Source organism: Castor canadensis, chromosome 15 (assembly GCF_047511655.1).
Source record: "Castor canadensis chromosome 15, mCasCan1.hap1v2, whole genome shotgun sequence".
Lineage (NCBI taxonomy): Eukaryota > Metazoa > Chordata > Mammalia > Rodentia > Castoridae > Castor > Castor canadensis.
In genome coordinates this window covers 92,399,232-92,420,081 of record NC_133400.1, presented here as the reverse complement: position 1 = coordinate 92,420,081, position 20,850 = coordinate 92,399,232, and the positions used below count along the sequence as shown (strand labels likewise).

General features: G+C 41.9%; 1 protein-coding gene across 2 annotated transcripts in view; it reads left to right on the top strand.

Moving 5' to 3' along the window:
• Positions 1–20,850, top strand: part of Pfkp (phosphofructokinase, platelet) — a 57,403-nt gene that overhangs the window by 19,419 nt on the left and 17,134 nt on the right. For both annotated transcript variants that reach the window (XM_074056750.1, XM_020161357.2), the window contains exons 3-14: positions 4,074–4,151; positions 6,391–6,580; positions 8,156–8,321; positions 9,437–9,481; positions 9,684–9,792; positions 12,489–12,584; positions 13,319–13,411; positions 13,925–14,050; positions 15,730–15,794; positions 16,305–16,374; positions 16,636–16,782; positions 19,126–19,196. In XM_074056750.1, coding sequence (XP_073912851.1) covers positions 4,074–4,151; positions 6,391–6,580; positions 8,156–8,321; positions 9,437–9,481; positions 9,684–9,792; positions 12,489–12,584; positions 13,319–13,411; positions 13,925–14,050; positions 15,730–15,794; positions 16,305–16,374; positions 16,636–16,782; positions 19,126–19,196 — 1,256 coding nt within the window. The remainder of the gene's footprint in view (positions 1–4,073; positions 4,152–6,390; positions 6,581–8,155; positions 8,322–9,436; positions 9,482–9,683; positions 9,793–12,488; positions 12,585–13,318; positions 13,412–13,924; positions 14,051–15,729; positions 15,795–16,304; positions 16,375–16,635; positions 16,783–19,125; positions 19,197–20,850) is intronic.

The window sequence follows — 20,850 nt, the reverse complement described above, 5'->3', positions numbered from 1 at the left end:
GCAAATTCCAAGCACAGTTATCCACAGCTCACTCAGGCACATCTCTGAGGTTTTAAACATACCTATTTGTGCCTTTGAACCTCCTCAAAGTCAAAACTATGCCTGCCTAAAAATAACAGTCATGATGCTTGAATGTACAGCTGTATTTATTAGCATGCTATGTCTCCTATGTGCAAGTTTGCTGGTGCTAACATGCATGTGTGTTCAGTGTGTTAGTGGATTCACAAAAGGCCAGTTTGTGTGACCTAGATCTCCCCAGCACACCCTGGCTTTTCATGGAACATTGGCCACTATACATCTTGGGAAATGATAATCATTACAGGAGTGGGCATTATCTTTTATGCCTGCTTTATGCTAGTTCTTTATGTGTCATGTCTGACACTCTTCCCCACAACCATCAGTATCCTGCTCCTGGTTTCAGTTTAGTCACGGTTAACATTCTCAAACTGCAAAACAACATGGGCTTTCTCCCCTGTCTTTGCTACTTGCCGTACCACTGTTGTCACAGTAGGGCTAAGCGACCCCTATTGAGGACTTTCTTATGTGAGATAGAGTTGAGAGTGTCTCTGTGGTTGTGGAAGAAGAGTGACCTGCCTTGTTCTTGTTGTGGCTATTTGCTTTATGATTTCCCTGAAATTGTGTACTGTTAACTTTGACTTAAATCTCATAGTGCCAGAGGGCTAAATAAATCACACTGGTGTGTTATTGATTTGCCAAAGTGCCAAATACAGGACTATACAATGACTTGTCATGTTCTAACCTATTTTATAGCTGACTCAGTCTTACCATGGACAAGTCCTAACGTTCCTTTCTCCATGGAATTTTCCATGAAGTAATTAAATCAGGGCGCACATTTTTACAGGCTTATTGTTAAGCTCTCTGGATAAGAGCATTCCTTTAGAGCTCTGGTAGAGAGGTGAGCCTGACCCTACATGTAAGGGAGGAACTCCATATTCTGATTCTACATTTGCATTTCCTGTGGGCAAAATAAAATTACTGTCCTGAACTTTGAAAACCACTGCCATTGGGAACTTTCTGATGCTTTTTTTTTTTTTGTGAGCACCTAGTTTGGAACAGTGGTGTTTACTAAATGTAAGACCAGAAAGCCAGCCTTTCAGAGCCTCTCCACAAGCTGCTCTCAAGTTCTGTAACTGGAAAATTCAGGAAATCAGGTAGGAAAAAGCACCATCCAATCAAGAAGACATGCAGACCCATTCAACAAGAATTCTAAAAGAAAATACTTAATTTGCTGTAACACATGACTGTAATTTCCCTTTATAATTTTAAAAAATATGGATAAGTTCTCTTAGAAGAGATAACTACCCACAGGTAGACAAGCTTTTAGTCTATTTAGGGTGGACTCAACAAATGCCTAAAACTACTGAACAAAATTACCCCTAAACAGAGCCCTGTTGCCTAAACAATCAGGTTGGAGGCAACTGGTGCTTACTCTGACTCACAGTGATTCCAAACAAGAAGATAAACTGACTCAGAGTCTGTCACATGAACTTAATTAGAAATGGATGGTGTAAAAATTTCTGCTGGAGGATAGATTTGATGCAACTGGCCAAGGGTCTCTTAGGTTCTTCTGATGAATTAGCATCGGTGGACAAGTCGGATGCAGTGTTTCCTTTGGTTAAAAAGGAAGCATAGTTGAAAAGGTTTTATGGTTTGTTTTTCTTAGTGAGTCATAAAACTGACTTTGAAGGCAAATTCCAAAAGGGAATTTTAGAAAATGTTTTGGCTGTATTAAAATAAGTAATGAGCTTTCCTTCTACTTCCGGAGAAAAGAAACTTCATTTGAATTTGTGCATTATAATACATTTGGGTAAAATTAGTCTTCCTAATTTGGTAACATTTCTTACTAGTAAAAACGACAGCTTAAGGCTGCAGTTAGCCCTTATTTTTCTAGTGTTATGTGGGCATAGTGACTTTTGCAAGTTAAAGGATGAGTCATTTCCTAGGAACTTACCACATGTGTAAAAAAAGAGCTTCAAGTGTGATGCTAATGAAGTCACCCTTTTTTAATTTTTAATTGCTTCCTTTACTGTATGTATCTATGCTATGCAAAAAAAACTTACTGTCAGAAAATGTTTTACTTGTCAATTATATGTTGTGGCTTGTAGAATACAAGCAAAGGAATTTGCAAAAAACTTTTTTCTTAAATCAATACTCAAGTTTTAAAAATAAGAGGAAAGGGAAATTTTCTGATTGCCGTGGGGCATATTAGGTAGTAAAACTTAGTGGTTACCCAAGGAACAGTTTCTGTAATAGCAAATGCTGCAAGGATAATCTGGAAGTTGTTGCCTTCAGATGTGTGTCTCAGGTTGCCTTTGCACCACAGGCTCTCTCCTCTTCCTCTTCATCAGTGTGGTGGCCGGGACTGGGTTCTTTCCCCCTAGTCTGTTTATTTCCCTAACAATTGGATGCACAGACATGATTGCACAGTGGCTTTTCTAAGTGGGAGTTTGGTAGGTCTTCCTTTTCTGTTTTGTTAAAACCCTGTATGGTTACTGCAGCTCTACATCTGGCCCTGCCCATAGTGGTCCTGACTTATGCCTGCCGATTTAAAGCAAGGAGAGGGCATGGTCTTACACTTGTAATTTCTGCCTGGTGAGTCCCTTGCATAGACAGATGTCTTCCACACAAGGACACAACATAAATAGCACCTCTGCGGAGGTTGTCCTTTGTAGAGATAGGGCTTGGTCGAATGTCACTCTTACTTACTGTCCTCATCCTCCACAGGGAAAACTGTACCTGGGTTCTATATTTTAAGTGAAATTAGCTAAGAGTGCATGTTTTCAGTTAAGAGCTAAGACAGTAAAAAAATAAACACATAAATCAATAAATAAACAAACAAATAAAGTCATCCTTAAACTTAGACTGGGGTGTGTTTAGAAGACTCAGTGCTTCACCATGATGGGCAGAGAGGACTGGGGTGAGCTGCCCAGGGCTTGTACCCCTCAGTAATATGCAGATGTGTGGACAGGTGTTTGATAGCACTAAGTTGCTTTGGTTCTGTTTCATTCCATACTATTATTTCCTTTCCTATTTGTCACATATCTGATGCTAATTATATACATACACACAGAAAACATCACGTGTATATAGGTATATTTTTGATTGAAATTCACATTTTGTAAATACGCTTATAAATTAACTGTAAAGATGCCTGCCCTATGAATTTGTGCACAAGTCTGCATACTTAATCAGCTGATCTATTTTCTAAAATGTTTATTCATTTTTCTCTTTCTTTGGACCTTCTCTAGACAGGGGTTTTGAATCCACAATAATAGTAATCAATAATGATGTATTACATTTTAGACATTTCTAAATGTTTAAGGGCTATTCCTTTTTAAGGTTAATGCTCAGGCAAGTGAGTCATGTAGGTAAAGAAGCAAGTGAACATTTCTCCCTTTTGTGATGTATTTATCTATGTATTTTTGGGGAGGGGAAAAGTGTGTGTTTAGAGTTGAAAAGTAATTACTCCTAGGCAAAGGTATGTTCTGATACTTAGTTTATTAAAAGTAAGTTTTACTGAAGTAAAATGTCACTAATTGAGAAATAAGGCAGATTGGATTACTATTCAGCTGTGCTTTAAATATATTTATATATATATATGTAAATATACACACACACATACACATATATATATGTAAATATACACATATTTATTGTGTATCTAAAGCAGCTTGGATTCCCTTTGCAAATTAAGAACCTGCAGAATGCTTTCATGTGCACAGTGTGGTTGCCATCAGTTTGTGTGTGTTTATGCTAAATCATAAACACTACAGGGTTAGATGTGCCCACTTTGAAACTCAAGAACCATGGGACAAGAGGCAGACCACTTCATTCCCCATCCATTTCTTTGGATGAGTCTGGGTAGGGACTCCCATTATAAGAGAATAAATTTAAGAAGCTTTACCACAATTTCATACCTCTAATGAGCAAACTGTGTTGTATTCTCTTCTTACCTTTAGGCACTTAGGAACTTGTTTGTGTTTCCATTTTACATAGCTTATGTACAGCAAAGTCCAACCTGTTTTTAAGTAAATGTTTGTTTTCTCATCCAGGGTTACCAAGGCATGGTGGATGGAGGTTCTAACATTGTGGAAGCAGACTGGGAGAGTGTCTCCAGCATTCTGCAAGTGGTAGGTACCATGTAGCTATTTATTTGTTTCTGTAAGTTAAAGTAACTGTTACAACCCTTCAGCAACACTCAAAACACCTCAATGTCTTGACTGGCATTTTTAACCTACTTACATGGGAAGGAAACATCCCTCATTAATCATTTGATTAAATTTTAAAAAAATCTCTACATAATGCAACTCAGGAATCATCATTGCCATACAAAGGTGTGTGTCACAGCTAGGGTCCATTTTGGTACTTCTGGAGGATTTGGGGTGGTTTTTTAGACCAGATTAAAGTTGAGGCCACTTTGGTTTGTTGATGCTGTGTATTCAGTGGAAATCTCTCTGCCCATTGGGTGTTGGCATGTCCCTTGATATTGAGCTTAACAAAGCCTGGGAAAGATTTTGCCTGGCAGCCCTTGAGGGTTGTGGATTTAATAGGGACACAGCATCCTGTCCAGATCTGAATCAGACAGGGCTAATTTCTGTGTTGTGCACAAAGAAGTAATTGCTACTGCAGGCAAACAGTTGCTTGCTTTGGATTGAAAGATCCAAAGGATTTTAGGCCCTCATGCATTTCTGGGACACTTTAGCTTAGTGAAGCTTTCAAATTAGTAGAGGAATAAAAGGGCTATGAGGAAAGAATAGACTTCATGAAAAGCTCTTTATTTGTAGTTTGATCTTTTAATATGGATGGATTAATCTGTGACTCATTTTGAGTAGTTTTTAATAGACACCAAATTGGCACAATCACTCTGAGATGCTAGTAGAGTTTGTATTTTAACACTGGTCAATGACTCTTGAGTTTGCACTTGAAACTTCTTAGCTTTGTTATGCTTGGAAAGAGAAAGAAGGAAATTTCAGCAACCATCAATAATTGATAGAGCAGTATTTGTAAGATTTATCAGTTTTATTCCACACTGAAGAGCATTTCCACTGTGCTGTTGTAAGTGAGATAAAAAATAGGAAATGCATGTATGGTGGAGGGATGTATGTGAGTGTATGTTTGTGTGTGAATGGTACCCGTTTTTTGCACCTCGGTTAGTGATGGCTTCATTTGTGAGACTGTCTTATCTTATCTTTTCAATGCTCGTATTTCTGTGTTTCAACTCTACTTGCAATTGTAACTAGTCACATGATCCTCCAACTGCTTTTTATCAAATCGGAGTCCAGAGAACACACTTATCCCTGCTCTGAACTCTGCACTTCCATGCAGACCTGCCTCTGTGGTGCAAACTGTACGTTGTCCCAGTCACACTTAGTGTTTGCATTATTAGCACAGGGTCTCTATCGGTACTGCACTAGCAAAAATAGTGCTGAGTGAATTTCAGTTTTATGTAACCTTTTAATAATGCTCTGACCAATTAAAAGGGGGGTAATTTCCATGCAAAACATTAGTTTTTATGGTTTGAAATAAGTTCATAAATCCAAATGAGTTATGCACATGTACTCTAGGGAGGCCTACACAGATACTAAGATGTTGGTAAGCACAAGGGGTTTTTAGCGAGCTATTTTTGGCAGAGGTCTGTGTGCATCAGGAAGACCACACTATGCATAAGCACCGTGCTTTATGAAGCAAATGTACACCAGAAGGATCACATACAAGTTGAACTCCTTTAAGTACATTCGTTATTTCAAGCAATTCCACAGTTTTCTGGATATGACAAACCATTTTGGTTTTTGAAAAACCGATTTGGCTCCCTTGGAAGTTTAGGGGATCAAAGCTTCCTTAAGATTTATCCTTTTAAAAAGACTGGGGTGCATGGTGCAGTCTCTTGTGTAGACAGACCACTTATACTACAGGGCAGGACATAAATAGCGCATCTGCTGAGAATGCCCTTTGTTAGGGGCAAAGAGGCTCCAGGACAAGTTGCTTCTCAGGTCTTGACCAATGTGTGTGGGGGATGACCATATACCTGTCTCTCTGTGTGTACCTGGTCCAGCTCATCTGATGTTGGGACAACTTTGAAACAGGGCGATTGGGAGACTGTTGTGACCTTGAGCACTCTTTTTTTTCTTTGCCTATTTAGTTAACAGCTGCCATTTGTCTTTGCTTGCACCCCTGTGTATGATGTTTGTGTGTTTCTCCATGGAACTCCAGTATGGAAGTAAAAGTGTGAAAAAAGTCACAAACATTCACAGTGTATCGACTTAAAACAGGAAAGCATTAATCAAAAGCCCCATGTTTGTACATCGACCTGTGCATGTGCTCCTCTGTCCAGTTGAAAGGTCAATAAACATGATCATATATCTTTTGCAGGGTGGAACAATTATTGGCAGTGCCCGTTGTAAAGCCTTTCGTACTCGGGAAGGCCGCCTAAAAGCTGCTGGTAACTTGGTTCGGCTGGGCATCACCAACCTGTGTGTGATCGGTGGGGACGGAAGCCTCACGGGGGCCAACATCTTCCGAGAGGAGTGGAACGGACTTCTTGAGGAGCTGGCCCAGAATGGTACATTTCCCCTTCAGTTCCTGCTGTTCTCTGGATTTACTGTTTCCCCATTTGTTTTCCTCTTTTTTTTTTTTTTTGCTATACTGGGGCTTGAACTCAGGGCTTATACCTTAAGCCACTCCACCAGCCCTTTTTTGTGATAGGTTTTTTCAAGATAGGGTCTCATGAATTGTTTGCCCAGGCTGGCTTTGAACCACGATCCTCCTGATCTCCTAAGTAGCTAGGACTACAGGTGTGAGCCATCGGTGCCTGGCATTTTTTTTTTTAAGTTTTATTTTGTTTATGATTGGCACATAATAAGTACACATGTGTATGGGTCATTTTGCCTGTTAACTGTAGTCAAATAGCAGTAGTGATTGGTGTAGTTCTTACTGTTTGTCATCTCAGGACTTAAATTTGTGACTCAGATAATATCAACAATAATAATAATAAACTCTGCTATGTACCAGGCACCATTTAAATTTTTGCACACGGCGTCCTTTGGAATCGTCATGACAACTGTCTGAGATAAGCTTCTTATTTATGCCCGTTTTACAGGTGAGCAGTCAGAGGGCGTGAGCGTGGCCTGGATCCACACCAGTCCTCAGGTGCCAGTGTTCACACTTTGAGCCAACACACTGGGTCTCTTCAGCCCTGCTGAGCTGCCTTCAAACCTAACTTGCTGTTGGGCTGGGTAGGGATTTGCCTAGCAAGTGTGAAGCACTAGGATTGGCCTCAGCAGAACACCACAAAAATAAAACAAACATGAGTTTGTTTTACAACAAGACTTTCATTTAGGTGATCATGGTCTGCCACCATTATGATACTTAGGAAAGGATTTCTGAGACCTTCTCTATACTGTAGTTTTTGTTACCATAAAATAGGACCAACAAGAGTACGTTGCTCACACTAACAGCAACTTCATGGGAAATGCAAATGAGATAAAGAAAACAGGTGTCCATGTTTTGTGAAGCTCTCCTTAGGGAATGGAGAATAGCAATCAGGTTGATGGCAACAAGGGCCTCACAGCATCTTCTTGCTCACCTTGTTTGGTAGCACAGAATAACAACAGTGACCATGAGTCCAGGGCAAAGCCCACCTTTACCCCTCTGGCCATTCTGATTTCATTTATGTAGTCACCTGAACCAGGTGTGTCTGCCCTGAGTGTTGGGTCCATATCTACCAACTAACTATCTCCTTGTGGATCTGTAAGAAATCTGTATGAAGATGACATGAGGTTCTAAAGTACTTATTCTGAAAGAGTAATACATCTTTACCCTAAACCATGAATTCTTCACAGCCATCGCTCGATGCAGATAATTGCAACATGTAGATCGTTTTCCATTGCATAAAAGTGTGTTCTTCCTAAGTGCCAAATGATAACTTACATTTTGTGTAATTAATTCTGCCTTTTTTGAAAATTTAAGTATACAGACTCAGGTTTTATGCAGTTCTGAGGAAATAGCAAATAGAAAAAAAGAGTTGGCGTTTGGATGAGGGATTTTGTCGCCCATGACCATTCTGTCTCACAGAATGTGGTGCCCCAAAGGAATTGGTAGCTCTTATTATGAAGTGTGTCGCTTGTTTCCTACGCAGGTGAGATTGACAAAGAGGCCGTGCAGAAGTACGCTCACCTCAACGTGGTGGGCATGGTGGGCTCCATTGACAATGACTTCTGTGGCACAGACATGACCATCGGGACTGACTCAGCTTTGCACAGAATTATTGAAGTCGTTGATGCCATCATGACCACTGCACAGAGGTAAAGACTTAGAGAAATCAGTAGGACATTATTGCTGGCTCTAGAATGTTCTGCAGATGGGTGTCCAGATGCAAGTTTTGTAACTTGAGTATTAGAAACTGGAATAAGAAAATTCTCTGGTGTACTTTTCATTTAAAATTTAAAGTATTGCTGTTTAAATTTTAAAACCTAACTTTTTTTTTTTTTAATGTGCTTATCGGAGAGAAATTTGAAAAGAAAATTATTTAAAAATTCTGACCAAAGGTCTTCTGAAAGGATTGCGGAACATGGTTGAGTTTTGACACAGTGCTTGTTAGAGAGGTGAGGCAGTGTTGTTTCAAGGCTATGATTGCAGGTCACAGATTAACAGTGTATGTATGGACCAGCCCATCCATAGTTGATCTGAGGTGATCAACATTGATGACAGAGCATTACTAATAACTTTCTAAGGTGCTCTAGAGTTTTAGAGGCACCTGTCATAAAAACCATGCAAAATAGTACACAGGACAGGCATCTCCTGTTTTATGGAGGTGTAACTTGAGACTTGGAACACTGAAGCAAATACTCTGAGACAGTGGGGCCTCTGAAGTTCCCTTTATGTATGTGTCCCACTCACAGCTGTCTTCATCCATGGGTGTCACTTTGGTAGCCACTGAAAACTCACACCTCCGTGGGGTTGGCAGAGTGACTTAGAATGGTTGGATTTTTCCACTGCATGGGAAGACCCTAGCCGTTGTTGGGGCTGATTTATAATAGTCAGACTCATGTGCTTACATGGGATATATCCAGCTGTGGCTCTTGACAGAAGTACTTGACTTTGCCCCATATAGTCATCATCTCAGGAAGAGTGTGGAAAAACCACCTAGAAGCACAAGAGGTCTTAGGGCACAAGCAATAGGTGTTGTAAAATGTATAACTAGAAAATGCAGTTGCTGCTGAAGCCCCTGTACTCCCAGATTCTGAAAAACTACTGCAGTAGCTTTTACTTTTGTAGAAAATGACTCATATTTAGAAGATTTCTGCCATGGTTACAAGGTTAGGTTTTCCCTCTCATGTGGCTGGAACAGACTTTTCTGTTTGCTTTTCATGCCTTTCTCAGTGGGGGTGAGTCAATTTGCCCCTTTTCTCTTTTCCAGCCACCAGAGGACCTTCGTCTTGGAGGTGATGGGGAGACACTGTGGGTAGGTACCTGAGGACGTGGAAGGACCCTTAGGGTCATCCCCTCTAGCTCTGGGCACCATGCATTTCAAATGCTTCTGTGGGGGGTTCACAGAGGACTCTCCTGTGTCATATCTGCCTGAGTTTATACCTGAGCTTAGGTGTTATGGTAGCCTTATAGGAAAGTTTCTCCTCGTGCGTTGATCTACCATTCTTTCCACGCAGGTACTTGGCCTTGGTGAGCGCCTTGGCCTGTGGTGCTGACTGGGTGTTCCTTCCGGAGTCTCCACCAGAAGAAGGTTGGGAGGAAAGTATGTGCAACAGACTCTCAGAGGTAATTGGAATTCTGTTGCTATCGACTGCCAGGGATTCTGGCTGTGTTATTTTAATCAGGATCCCTAAGAGCCTTTGGAATTGCCAATTTGTACAGCTTTTTAAACAAGTGAAAAGTTTCTTGTTGTTAAGTGAGGTCAAGCCTCTTGCAGAAGATTTTTCTACATTGGCTGTTCCTGCAGTTTCAGGTAATGCTGTGGAGAAACAGCTAGAATTTTATTTTAAGTTTTTTGGTCAAAGCATTGGTTCCTGCTTTAAGTAAAATCAGTACCATGAGATCATGGCGATGAAAGGAAATCAGAATCAGAGAGAAGAATAAGTGTGCTATTTGATCTTTCCACACCCTTGAGCTCAAGCAGACCTATGTTGGACTCTCGAGTTTTAATTCTTCCCAAAACTCTTGGAGTTCAGGTGTTGTGACTTGTCTTTCTCCAACAGGTTTGTCTATTAACTAGTTATTTTGCATCACACTTTTCCCATTGCATGCTTGTCTTTTGTACTGTGGCTGTTGGTGTGTAGCAGATTTCTCTCTATAAAGGATAACAAATATGAAGAAGTTGCAGTGTGGGGGCTAATTTTCCTTCCCTTATTTTTAAAACAACTGTAACACTGTTCTTCAAGTAAATTGCGTAAACATTAATGGCATAGATCAATTTTAGTTATATTCAGCAGGTGCATAAGCAATGCCTGTGACAAGGACCTCTTGTGCAAGATGCTGCTTTTGCCTTCTTGTCATAGTCATGAAGAAACAAAAACAAAAGCAAGGCTGGCAGAGTGGCTCAAGTGGTAGGGCGCCTGCCTAGCAAGCATGAGGCCCTGAGTTTAAGCCCCTAGTTCTGCAAAAAAAGAAAAAAAAAAAAAAAACCAACCAAATAAACAAAAAAAGCCCACCTACCAAGTAGGCTTGGTGACAAGAAAAACCTATCTAAGAAACAGTTAATTAAAGCTAAACCTTAGCTTTAATCCAAGCTCTGAGCTGAAATACACTAGCGAAGGTGATGATGTCCAAAGTGTTGTCACCATGGAAGGAAAATGTTCCCTGTTACTTGGTCCAGACCCAGGGGACATGGGCAGCATCCTCAGATGCCCAGTTGGGATAGGGTTGCATGTATTTGGTTCCATGAGATGAAAGGTGGCATTTTCTTTTTAACTGTCATTTCTGTGTGGTCCTGAATAACATACAGTTAGTTACCATCACACACAAGATGTAAACTCAGAGGCCTCTACCCTTAAGGAACCACGGCTGGTCCTCTGCCATCCTTCTCCCTAACACATATATATTTAAGTATAAAATTTATAAGACTTTTCTAAAGACATCAGACTTCCTACGCCTAAATCTTGACTCTACCTCTAACAAGGTGACTTTGGGTAAACGACCTCACTTTCCTTCTCTGTGGTATGGGACAATACTGCTACCCATTCAAGGAGCAATCAATAAGCTACAGAAGCAAGGTGGCTGTTTTCCCATTTATGTGTATTGAGGATGCCATTACTTTCAATCTCATCAGAAAATTATATTCCGTGGATGAAGTACGGTTGTGTAGCCCATCCCATGTATGGATAATGTCATTACTTCCATTTTTGCTCTTCCAAACAATCCCCAAATCATCACTCTGTGCTCTTATCTTTGTACTCTTAAGAAATAGTTCTGATTAGTAGGTTCTTCAAAGGTAGCACATTTTTTATCTATCAAAAACAAAAGCAAAATATGTGTTTGTGACGCTGATGCCAGCTGAGGTGATCACATTAGAATAACCCTCCTTACCTTCAGGCATGCCTAGGGGCCCATACAGCTCCCTCTGGTAATTTCCATTGAGAATGCATTAAGGCAGAGCATGGAAAGTTTGCTACTCACAGTTCATTTTAGGCTCACATGACCACTGTGAGTGTATGTAAGACAGTGTAGCAATAGTAACTATGGGTGTCCAAACAATGTGAGCTAGCAACCAAGGTGGAGCTGTGGCAACCTCAACCCCTCTGTCTGAGCTCTGTATATGTGTTAGTCAAATATCTGTCACAGTGACAGATATCAAAGATTAGTTCAGCTGTAAAGAAAGAAAGGTTTATTTTGGCTCATGGTTTCAGAGGTTTCAGTTCATGATAGGCTGTTCCTGTAGCAGTTCAGCACCTCATGGTGGGAATGAGGAACAGAGGTGGTCTGTTCTCCTCATTGTGGCTGGGAATTGAAGAAAAAGGGAGAGAAGATAGAGGAGTAACTGAAGTTGTAATATCCTCATTAAGGGCACACCTCAATTACCTAATTTCCTCCCTACCTCCCAGTAGTACAGTGGGTGGGGACCAAACCTTCAACACATGAATCTTTGAGGGACTATCACAGTTCTAAACTAAAGCAGTATCCTTTCCAGCTTTCTTGCCTGTGTCCTGCCTGTTTACTTCCTGTGTCAGTTATGCACAATGCTATCTAATCATAATGATGGAGAATCCTTGGCCTCACATATGAGTGGCTTGAGTGGGGTGGTGGCAGGAAGCTCTGGTGTAAAAATGACAGAAAGTATGGGTGGAGGAAGGCACAACTAGGGGAGTCTAACTTGTAATGCTCTCTGTGGTGGGGATCCCCATCAATGAACAGATCAGCACCCTATGCCAGCCTAGGACTTAGTAGGAGTCCAGTTCTCATCTTGGCCAGAGTCAAAAACAGATCAAGAGTATGAGAATTTTAATTTTTTCTTTTCTTAGAACCGTGCCCGAAAAAAAAGGCTGAATATTATCATTGTAGCTGAGGGAGCAATTGACACCCAAAATAGACCTATTACTTCGGAGAAGATCAAGGAGGTAAATGTGTATGACTTCTCACTTTTGCTGTTGCCCACCTGGAAACAGGAGGCATTTGCACAAAGAAAGGACCAGGGGATTAATCTCTCTAGCCCTACTGTTTGTACAGAGGAGTAAACTGAGTCCTAGAGAAGGGTGTTGGGAGCTGCAAGTCGCTGGCTGGCATTCCCTGAGAGAAGGGCAGATTCTCCTGGGTAGTGCTACTCAAATCACAGCATTACACATTTAAGGTGGCTCAAGGGAAATGCTTACATTTCTATATAATAAAAATAATACTTTACATACAAGCCGTTGAAACAGGGTTTTTTTTTTTAAATAGGAAGTCAGTATTATAATCATTTGCTTGTTGAGAGACAAATTTTATTTGATAATAAAAGCATTGCTTTAAAAACTTTTAGCTAGGTATGGTGGTGGCACACACCTGTAATCCTAGTACTTAGGATGCTGAGGCTGGAGGATTGCAAGTTCAAGACCAGCCTGATCAACATAGTGAGTGTGAGGTCAGCCTGTGCTAAACAGGGAGATCATGTCTCAAAACAACATCAACCACTAAAGTAAATTTTAACTGGCTATTCCAGTGGGCATTCCTTTGGGAAGGAAAATGATAATTTGTGTCATTTATGTCTAAAGAAACAATAGCGAACTCTTTGCTTAGGACCAGTGCCTGTTACCAGATCTAAGTTGATAGGCCCACGTGATCATTCTGTGTTTCCTGATGGACATCTTTCCTGCAGTTTGTAGTGTCACAGCTGGGATATGACACCCGAGTGACCATTCTTGGACACGTGCAAAGAGGAGGGACGCCTTCCGCATTTGACAGGATTTTGGTAAGAGAGGATGAGGTACCAGACATTTTCACAAGGTCTCTGGAAAAAGGAATATTTCTGAACATTTAAAGGAACTAATTTATCATGAAGGTTGGTCAGCAGGTTCATTCCTAGCTATTTGTTTTGAAGATCTTTTGAGACTTGCTGACATCGTAATGTCAGCCTGAGTCAGGCAGATGTCAGGAAATCACAGCTGATGTGGGAAGTTAGTGTGTCCACTGATGAGGAGGACATGGATGCCAGGAGAATAAAATCCAGGAGGTGGGAAGGCCGTGCTCTAAGTACACTTTTCCAGAAAGTGTCTCAAGGTGACTGCAAGAATTCTTGAGTCTACATTCTCAGTTCTTAGTATTGCCTGCTATCCGTATGGCCCTAACCTTCCCCTCTGCCCCCTTTCTTGCCAGTTCTTACTGGAATTGTAATCTCATGGGCTAGAGGTAAGTAGTAGGGTGGGTGGTAAGCACCTGACAACCAAAGTGGTTGGAAGGATGTACAGTCTTTGTGTTTTTCCAGGCCAGTCGCATGGGGGTGGAGGCAGTCATCGCCCTGCTGGAAGCCACTCCCGAGACCCCTGCCTGCGTTGTGTCACTGAGTGGAAACCATGCTGTGCGCCTGCCCCTGGTGGAATGTGTGCAGATGGTGAGCTTAGGCATGGTGTGGGTGTAGATACTGCCTGACAGCCCAGGTGCTCTGGGCTGTCTGGTCTGTGGCGAATTCCATGAAATGTGGGTACAGTGGCCTTTCTGAGGACAAGACGAGCTTGCCTGTACTCTACGGTTGCCTCCTTCATGTTCTTGCTGTATAGAGTATAAGACCTATGCCATTTTTCTTCCTTGTTTTCTCAGTTGCCATCCTTGGGCCACTTTTAAGTAGTAACTTCCCTTAGAGATGATTTCTGATCTATCAAGACCCAGTCTACTCTGAGGGTCGTTGAGTCTCTATCAACATGGCCTCCGAGCAGCAGATACTATGAGAAGACTAGGTACAGGAAAATGGCCTGTCAGGAATTTCTAGTGTAGTATTCTATAGGGAGAGGATGTGACATACCCAAATTTCTCTAGCTTCAGTCACTTCCTGTCCTTTTGTCCTAAGGACATTCAGATCTGTGACGGAACACTGGAATGGTTTCTAATGGCATTCTGAGATGTACCCAACCCTCTTTGGGCCACAAGAGTGAGTGCCTGCAAATGGATGGAGGAAAACCGACTCAGACTTTTCCAGTCAGTCCTTTAGTAGATGCAGTGGCAGTAGAGTTGCTTTCTATTTTCTATTTTTCCAAAGTTTATTTGTCACTTTATGTGGTCTTTCCAATGATCTGCCATCTCTGCCATTTATAAAATAAAGAGAAGTGGATGAGTAATTTAAATCAAGGAACATGTGTGCTGTTTGTGGTGTATGCATGAGTGTTTGTATGTAGTGATGTGTGTTTGTGAATGCTTGCATGTGTCTGTATACGTATCTATGTCTGAGTGCATATGTCCTTGGGGACAGAAGGACGGGAAGTAACTGGAACTGTGTGAGAGGTGATAGCTGTAAAGGGTCACAGCACTGATCTTTGTGCAGTACTTTTACTTCAAGCCTACCTCTCATGCCTCATAGATAGCACTTGATTTTTTCTTCAAACTACCCTATTGAGGTTTCATCATTAAGAGTCAAAGTGAGCCAATCATTGGGCAGTTTGTCAGATATTTTTCTAAAGATAGTTTCAATAACCATAGACAACACTAGAAGGGTGGATATTTTCTTTATCTTTCAGATGAGAACATGAAGTTTCAGGAGATATGTAACTTGCCCAAGATCCTAAAGTTAACTGGGGTTAACTGGGTTGTGTCAGTCCTGAGCCTTTTGTCCTGGGGCAGCCCCAGCCCCCTGCTCCCCTCTGCCTCCTTTGAACTGCATTCATGTCCTGAATCCTCCAGCAAGATAGCAGGTTGTGTTTTGATATTTCCCTACCAGAGTTAAATTGAGTTTTTCAGAACCTTTCCTGAGAGACTCACTCCCCCATCTTTGCCCTTATAGGATGAAATCCTTGCTTTCATGGCCACAAGTAGCAGGTGTCACCAGCTCAGAAACAGCCTAAGCTGGGTGGACCCTGGGGCTCTGTCCTCACAGCTGGACTTTGACAGGCCAGCTGCTAGTCACTGTTAGGAGCAGAGGGTTGGCAGGGATCTAGAACCACTGACTTCAGAGCTGCAAACCAGCCAAAGTCAGATTGTGAGAGGGATTAGCCATGAATGGTCTGAGCCAGTTCCCCTACCCACTCCTCACCCACGGACATACCAAGTCTTCATCCATTGTTTCCTCCATTTTTTTTAAAGACCCAGGATGTACAAAAGGCAATGGATGAAAGAAGATTTAAAGATGCCGTGCAACTCCGAGGGAGGTGAGTTATTTTGAATAAAACACTTTTTACTAGGAAAGATGATCACTAGAATGTGGTTGTGCTTAGTCTATCGCAAGATGAAAATTTCAAAAGAAGTAAGGTAACATGCAAGGTAGTGCTTTTGCTGCAAAGTTGAAGGCCTAGATGACTAGTTAGGTAGAAGTCACTGAGTTTTGTGGCAGCCTAGGTGATGTTTAGAACCTAACAAGGTTAAGGTACAAGACGACAAGTCGTCAGCATTTTGAAAAGAGACTTCAGAGGAGCAAGAGAATGCCATTTTTCCTTAGCCCCATTCCAAAGTAGAAATAGACAGCACCATGCGTCCCTGTTGGTGGTTCTTGCAGGACATCTAATATTAGGGCCTTTCTCTTCCCCAATAGCCAAAGACAATGGAGCATTTGCAAGATAATATGTTTAGATGAAATTGTTCCATGTGGCCCCTGCCCTGAGTTGAGCTCCTTCCTGTGCCCACTGTTCTCAACTCTGACTTAGCAACGTCCTTTTCTTTAGGAACTTTGAGGGCAACCTGAAAATCTATAAGCGACTTGCCATCAAGCTGCCTGATGATCAGATCCCCAAGGTAGGCAACTAGGTTCCAGTGATACTCCAACCCTCCAACAGCCTGGGAGCCTTCTGCCCTTGTCACCGAAATCCTAGCTCAAGTGTTGGTGCCTGGAAAGTTGTCCTTGACCTCTCCAACTGACCTGTTCATTGTGACTTTTATCTAATGTAGAACATGGACACCTGTCATCTAACTTGTCACAGTATGGACCATTGTAAGATGTGCACCAAATGGGAACTTGTACAAATAATAACCCAGTTCTCCTTCTCCTGTTTTCAGAGCAATTGCAACGTGGCTATCATCAATGTAGGGGCGCCCGCTGCAGGGATGAATGCAGCTGTGCGCTCAGCTGTGAGAGTGGGGATCGCAGATGGCCACAAGGTGTTTGCAGTCTATGACGGCTTTGATGGCTTCGCCAAAGGCCAGGTGAGGTTCTTAGGAGATCCCAGGAATGTGGGGAAGTCATTACCTCAGGCTCCCAACACATAAAATAGAGAATTCTGTGCCATTGTGTCCATAACGATTATTTACTGAAGGGCTACCTTCTACTTTAGACTCTCACCTGACTTAGAGTCCAGGTTTTAAAATTAAGCTCTTGTGTCACATATTTTCCAATTTTCCCAAAAAGGCACTAGAAGATGATGGTCACCTCACATCTTCAGGTTTGGATGAAGTCCTGTAGGCATCTGGCATACATAAGCACTCACTGAAGTAAAATCCTTAGGGTTTACTATGTCCTTTTGTTCTATGGAGTTTACATATATTCACCCATTTACACCTTATGTTAAATTTAATATCATTTAATGAGACAACAGAGGCACAGAGACATTAACTTGATCTAGTTCACATGGGGCAGGATTTGAAATGGGAAGGTGAAGTTGCAAATTCTGTACTCTTAACCAGGTTTCTACTGGTTGATGCTATTTATTCATTCATTCAGCTAATCAACAGATATTTACTTTGCCTAAATTCTTATGCTGTAGAATGAAATGAGTGAGCAAAGCAGACAGTGCCCTGCCTCTGTGGAGTTGATTTTTAGAAAGGGAGATACCAGTAAAAGCAGGTGTAGCAAGCCATTTGAGTTATTGGGTAGTGAGTACTGAAAAGATACACTGGTCCAGGGTGGTAGAGGCGGGGTTCACAGTTACCTCACAAGAGGTGACAGTGGTGCAGTCCCATGTGGAAACCATGAGACAGTGAGAAATCTTGAAGGATCTTCACAAAGGTCCTTGAAGGCAGGAATGATAGGGTTTGGTTAGTAAATATATGCAGGTTTTTAAAAAAGGAGGCAGTAATCGCTCCGTTCTGTCCCAGGCCAGTGGAAGGGCAAGAGTTGCAAGTTATAGAGATGGGAAAGCATGGCAGGTGCTGTCTAACCAAGAAATCTAAGGAGCTCAGGTTTGGAAACCCTAAATTGGAGATGTGGATTAGAGGTCTGAGGGAGCATATCCAGTGTACAGATGGTTCTTGTGGCCTGGAGTCCTTAAGATGTGGATATTGTGGCTTCAGTGTCTAGTACAGCAGTTGGAATTGTAGGTGTAAAGGAGCTTCCTGGAGGGCAAAAGTGGAGGTCAGAGAGAAAGAAGAACCAAGCCCTTAGCACCTTGGGGCTTTGCTGCTAAGAACAGAACTAGATGAGGAGATAGGACGCAGGAGACACAGTGTCAGGGAGGTGGGTTGCAATCATTCAGTTGGCAGCCTTGGGGAACACCCATGAGCCAGTCTCCACGTTCACCCACTGAGGCACAGCACCATGTAAGATTGGGGTCCCTCCATTCGAGTCTCAGAGCACAAGGAGAGGGAACTAGGAACCCTTTCAGCTTGAGAAAATCTTGCTTTACGATTTCTCTTACTCACGATTTCTCTTACTCACTGCTCTTAGCTTTTTGTAAAGAAATACTGCTGCCAAAATTAACATGATCACAACTTTCAACTTTGGGCTCTGTTAGCTACCTAAAAGATGTTGGATCTCATGCACACAATACATATACACACATGTATGCTCTTGGATAATTACCATTTGAGATGAGATTATATTTTTATTTCAAATATAATTTACCTGGAGTTGGTACAGAGCTCTCATCCCAGGTACTCAGGAGGTTCTACCCCTCAAGTGGTAGAGCACTGGCCTAGTAAGTACAAGGTCCTGAGTTCAAACCCAAGTATCACCAATAAATAAATAAATAAATAAAATAATAATTATGTGGAGACCCAACCAGAACATAGTAGAGAGCCTACAACTAGATCACAAGATGAGCTGGCAGACCTGGAATTCTGACCCAGTGTATTCCCTTTAAATGGCCTATGGCTGTATCCAGCAGAGAATCACCTCTAGATGGTTGTGTTTCATTGCTTAGCCAACCACCTCTGTATTTCTCTCCATTTTCTTTTTTTTCCTATTTTTTTTTTTTTTAAGAAAAGGTTTCTTTTAATCTTTGGTCTGTTTAAAAGCCATAATCCTAAATTTCTTTTCTTTCCCAGTGACAGAATTTGGCCAGCTGAAGTATACACCCAGCACACATGCCTAGGTTAGGGCACAGAGGGGCAGGAGAGCATAGTTTTATTGGGGTTCTTCATTAAGTGTTTAACCTTTAGGGGGTGCACTTCCCATCTTGCCTCATTGATCATTGCTGTGAGAAAACAGTGATAATGCTTCATGGATCTTTATGGGAATTCAGCCTATGGAAGTATAGAAATTTTGAACTGTCTTTAAAGCCTTCTAATTTCCCATTCTCACTAGCTCTGTTTCACTGTGTGTTTGCACCTTAGATCAAAGAAATTGGCTGGGGAGATGTTGGAGGTTGGACTGGCCAAGGAGGGTCCCTTCTCGGGACAAAACGGTAATTTCCAAATCTTTACTCTCTGATATGCACTTAAGGGAGAAGAAAGAGTTATAGTCTAGAATATCCTAGGAGAGAGTAACCAAGTGTAGATTCCTTTTCTAATTTCCTATAAGGACTTCGTGAAGGAAGAAATGATGGGACATGTACCGATGTACCCTCATTGCCCTAGGAACCTAGTCACGTGTTAGGGAGCTGGGCGAAAATCCCAGGACTTGGAGAGAGACAAGAGGACACTTTTCTCCAACAATTCTACCATTAACTGAAAAGCAAAACTGTGTGCAAAAAGCCTCTTTCATTTCAGTCTGAAGATGAGGGATGATCACTGAGCCAGAGTAATTGTGCTAGGTAAATAAGCACTCGAGCACTGCAGACAGAGGTTGGTGTTTGTGCAAACAACAGAGCTAACCTGCTTGGGGACTCAAGGCTCAGCTCCACAACTGAGGGAATGACCTGAGTGTGAAAACGCACTTTTCTGAATTATAGTAAGTGTTAGAGTTGGGACATTTAAACAAGGTGCTGTTGTTTAAGTCCTTTTCATCTTTGATTATCTTAGGTATTTGATTATCTTAGGAATTATACATCGGTCATTGTCATAGTTCACATTTTAACATGGAAGGAAAGTCATTTTAGGTAAATCTAATAAATGTTAGATTCTATATAATTTTGGCTTATTGTCCCAAGAAAATTGAATCAACCCTTTATTCTGCTTTAAAACCAGGGCTCCATGTCACCTGGCTGCTGACTGAGGTTCCACAGGATGGGTTAGTTCTCCAAAGCCACCCGTGACCAGTCTTCCTGAGGGCCATAGTGCTGGTGCGCTGGGCAGCGCAGCTCTAGTTAGAAGTAGATTTATCTACGTGTGCCTCCCGGGCTTCTGCAGACTGCTAGGGTCATCCCAAGCATAGGAACACTGGGTGTTGCTCTTGAGTAGTTAGAGCGAATGAGCGTTGGCAATCTTGGACACATTTTAGAGATGTTTAAAAGGCTTTGCATCAAAGCCAGGCATGGTGGTGCATGCCTCTAATCCCACCACTTGGGGGGAAGCTAAGACAGGACGATCATAGTTCAATGCCGGCTTGGATTAAATGGCAAGACCCTGCCTCTAAAAACAAAAACAAACAAATGTGTGCATCAAAAGACTGGGGGGATTTTTGTCATTAGGTGTGTCCATTTTTTTGCTCCGATTTGTTATGCTTGGTTATTTTGGCCCTGCAACTTCTTACAAGTCTACCAAAAGGATAAGCATTTTATTTTCTCTCATAGACGTGAAAGAAAGATTAGGGTAAGCGTTGGATGGACTCCTGGGGCAGGGCATAGCCAGATATCATTTGCCTGGTGTTATACTTGTTGGCCTTGTCATTTGAAAGAGGTGACAGTACAGAAAAGGAATAGTAAGTGTGGGTGAATGTGCTTGTAAACGAAACTAAATTGGGTAACATACATGCGCTGAAATACTTCCCACTTACTTTTGAGGTGTGACTCCTGTCCGGGCCACTCCTGCCCTATGAGACTGCCACTTGGCATTCTGCTGCCTGAGACCACAAAGGCACAGAGAAGCAGCGAACTGTCGCTGCTCCTTAATACCACCGGGTTTGGCCATGGACAGGAGGGGAGGGGAGGTGGAGGGTAGGGTTTGCCTGAGCGATAACAT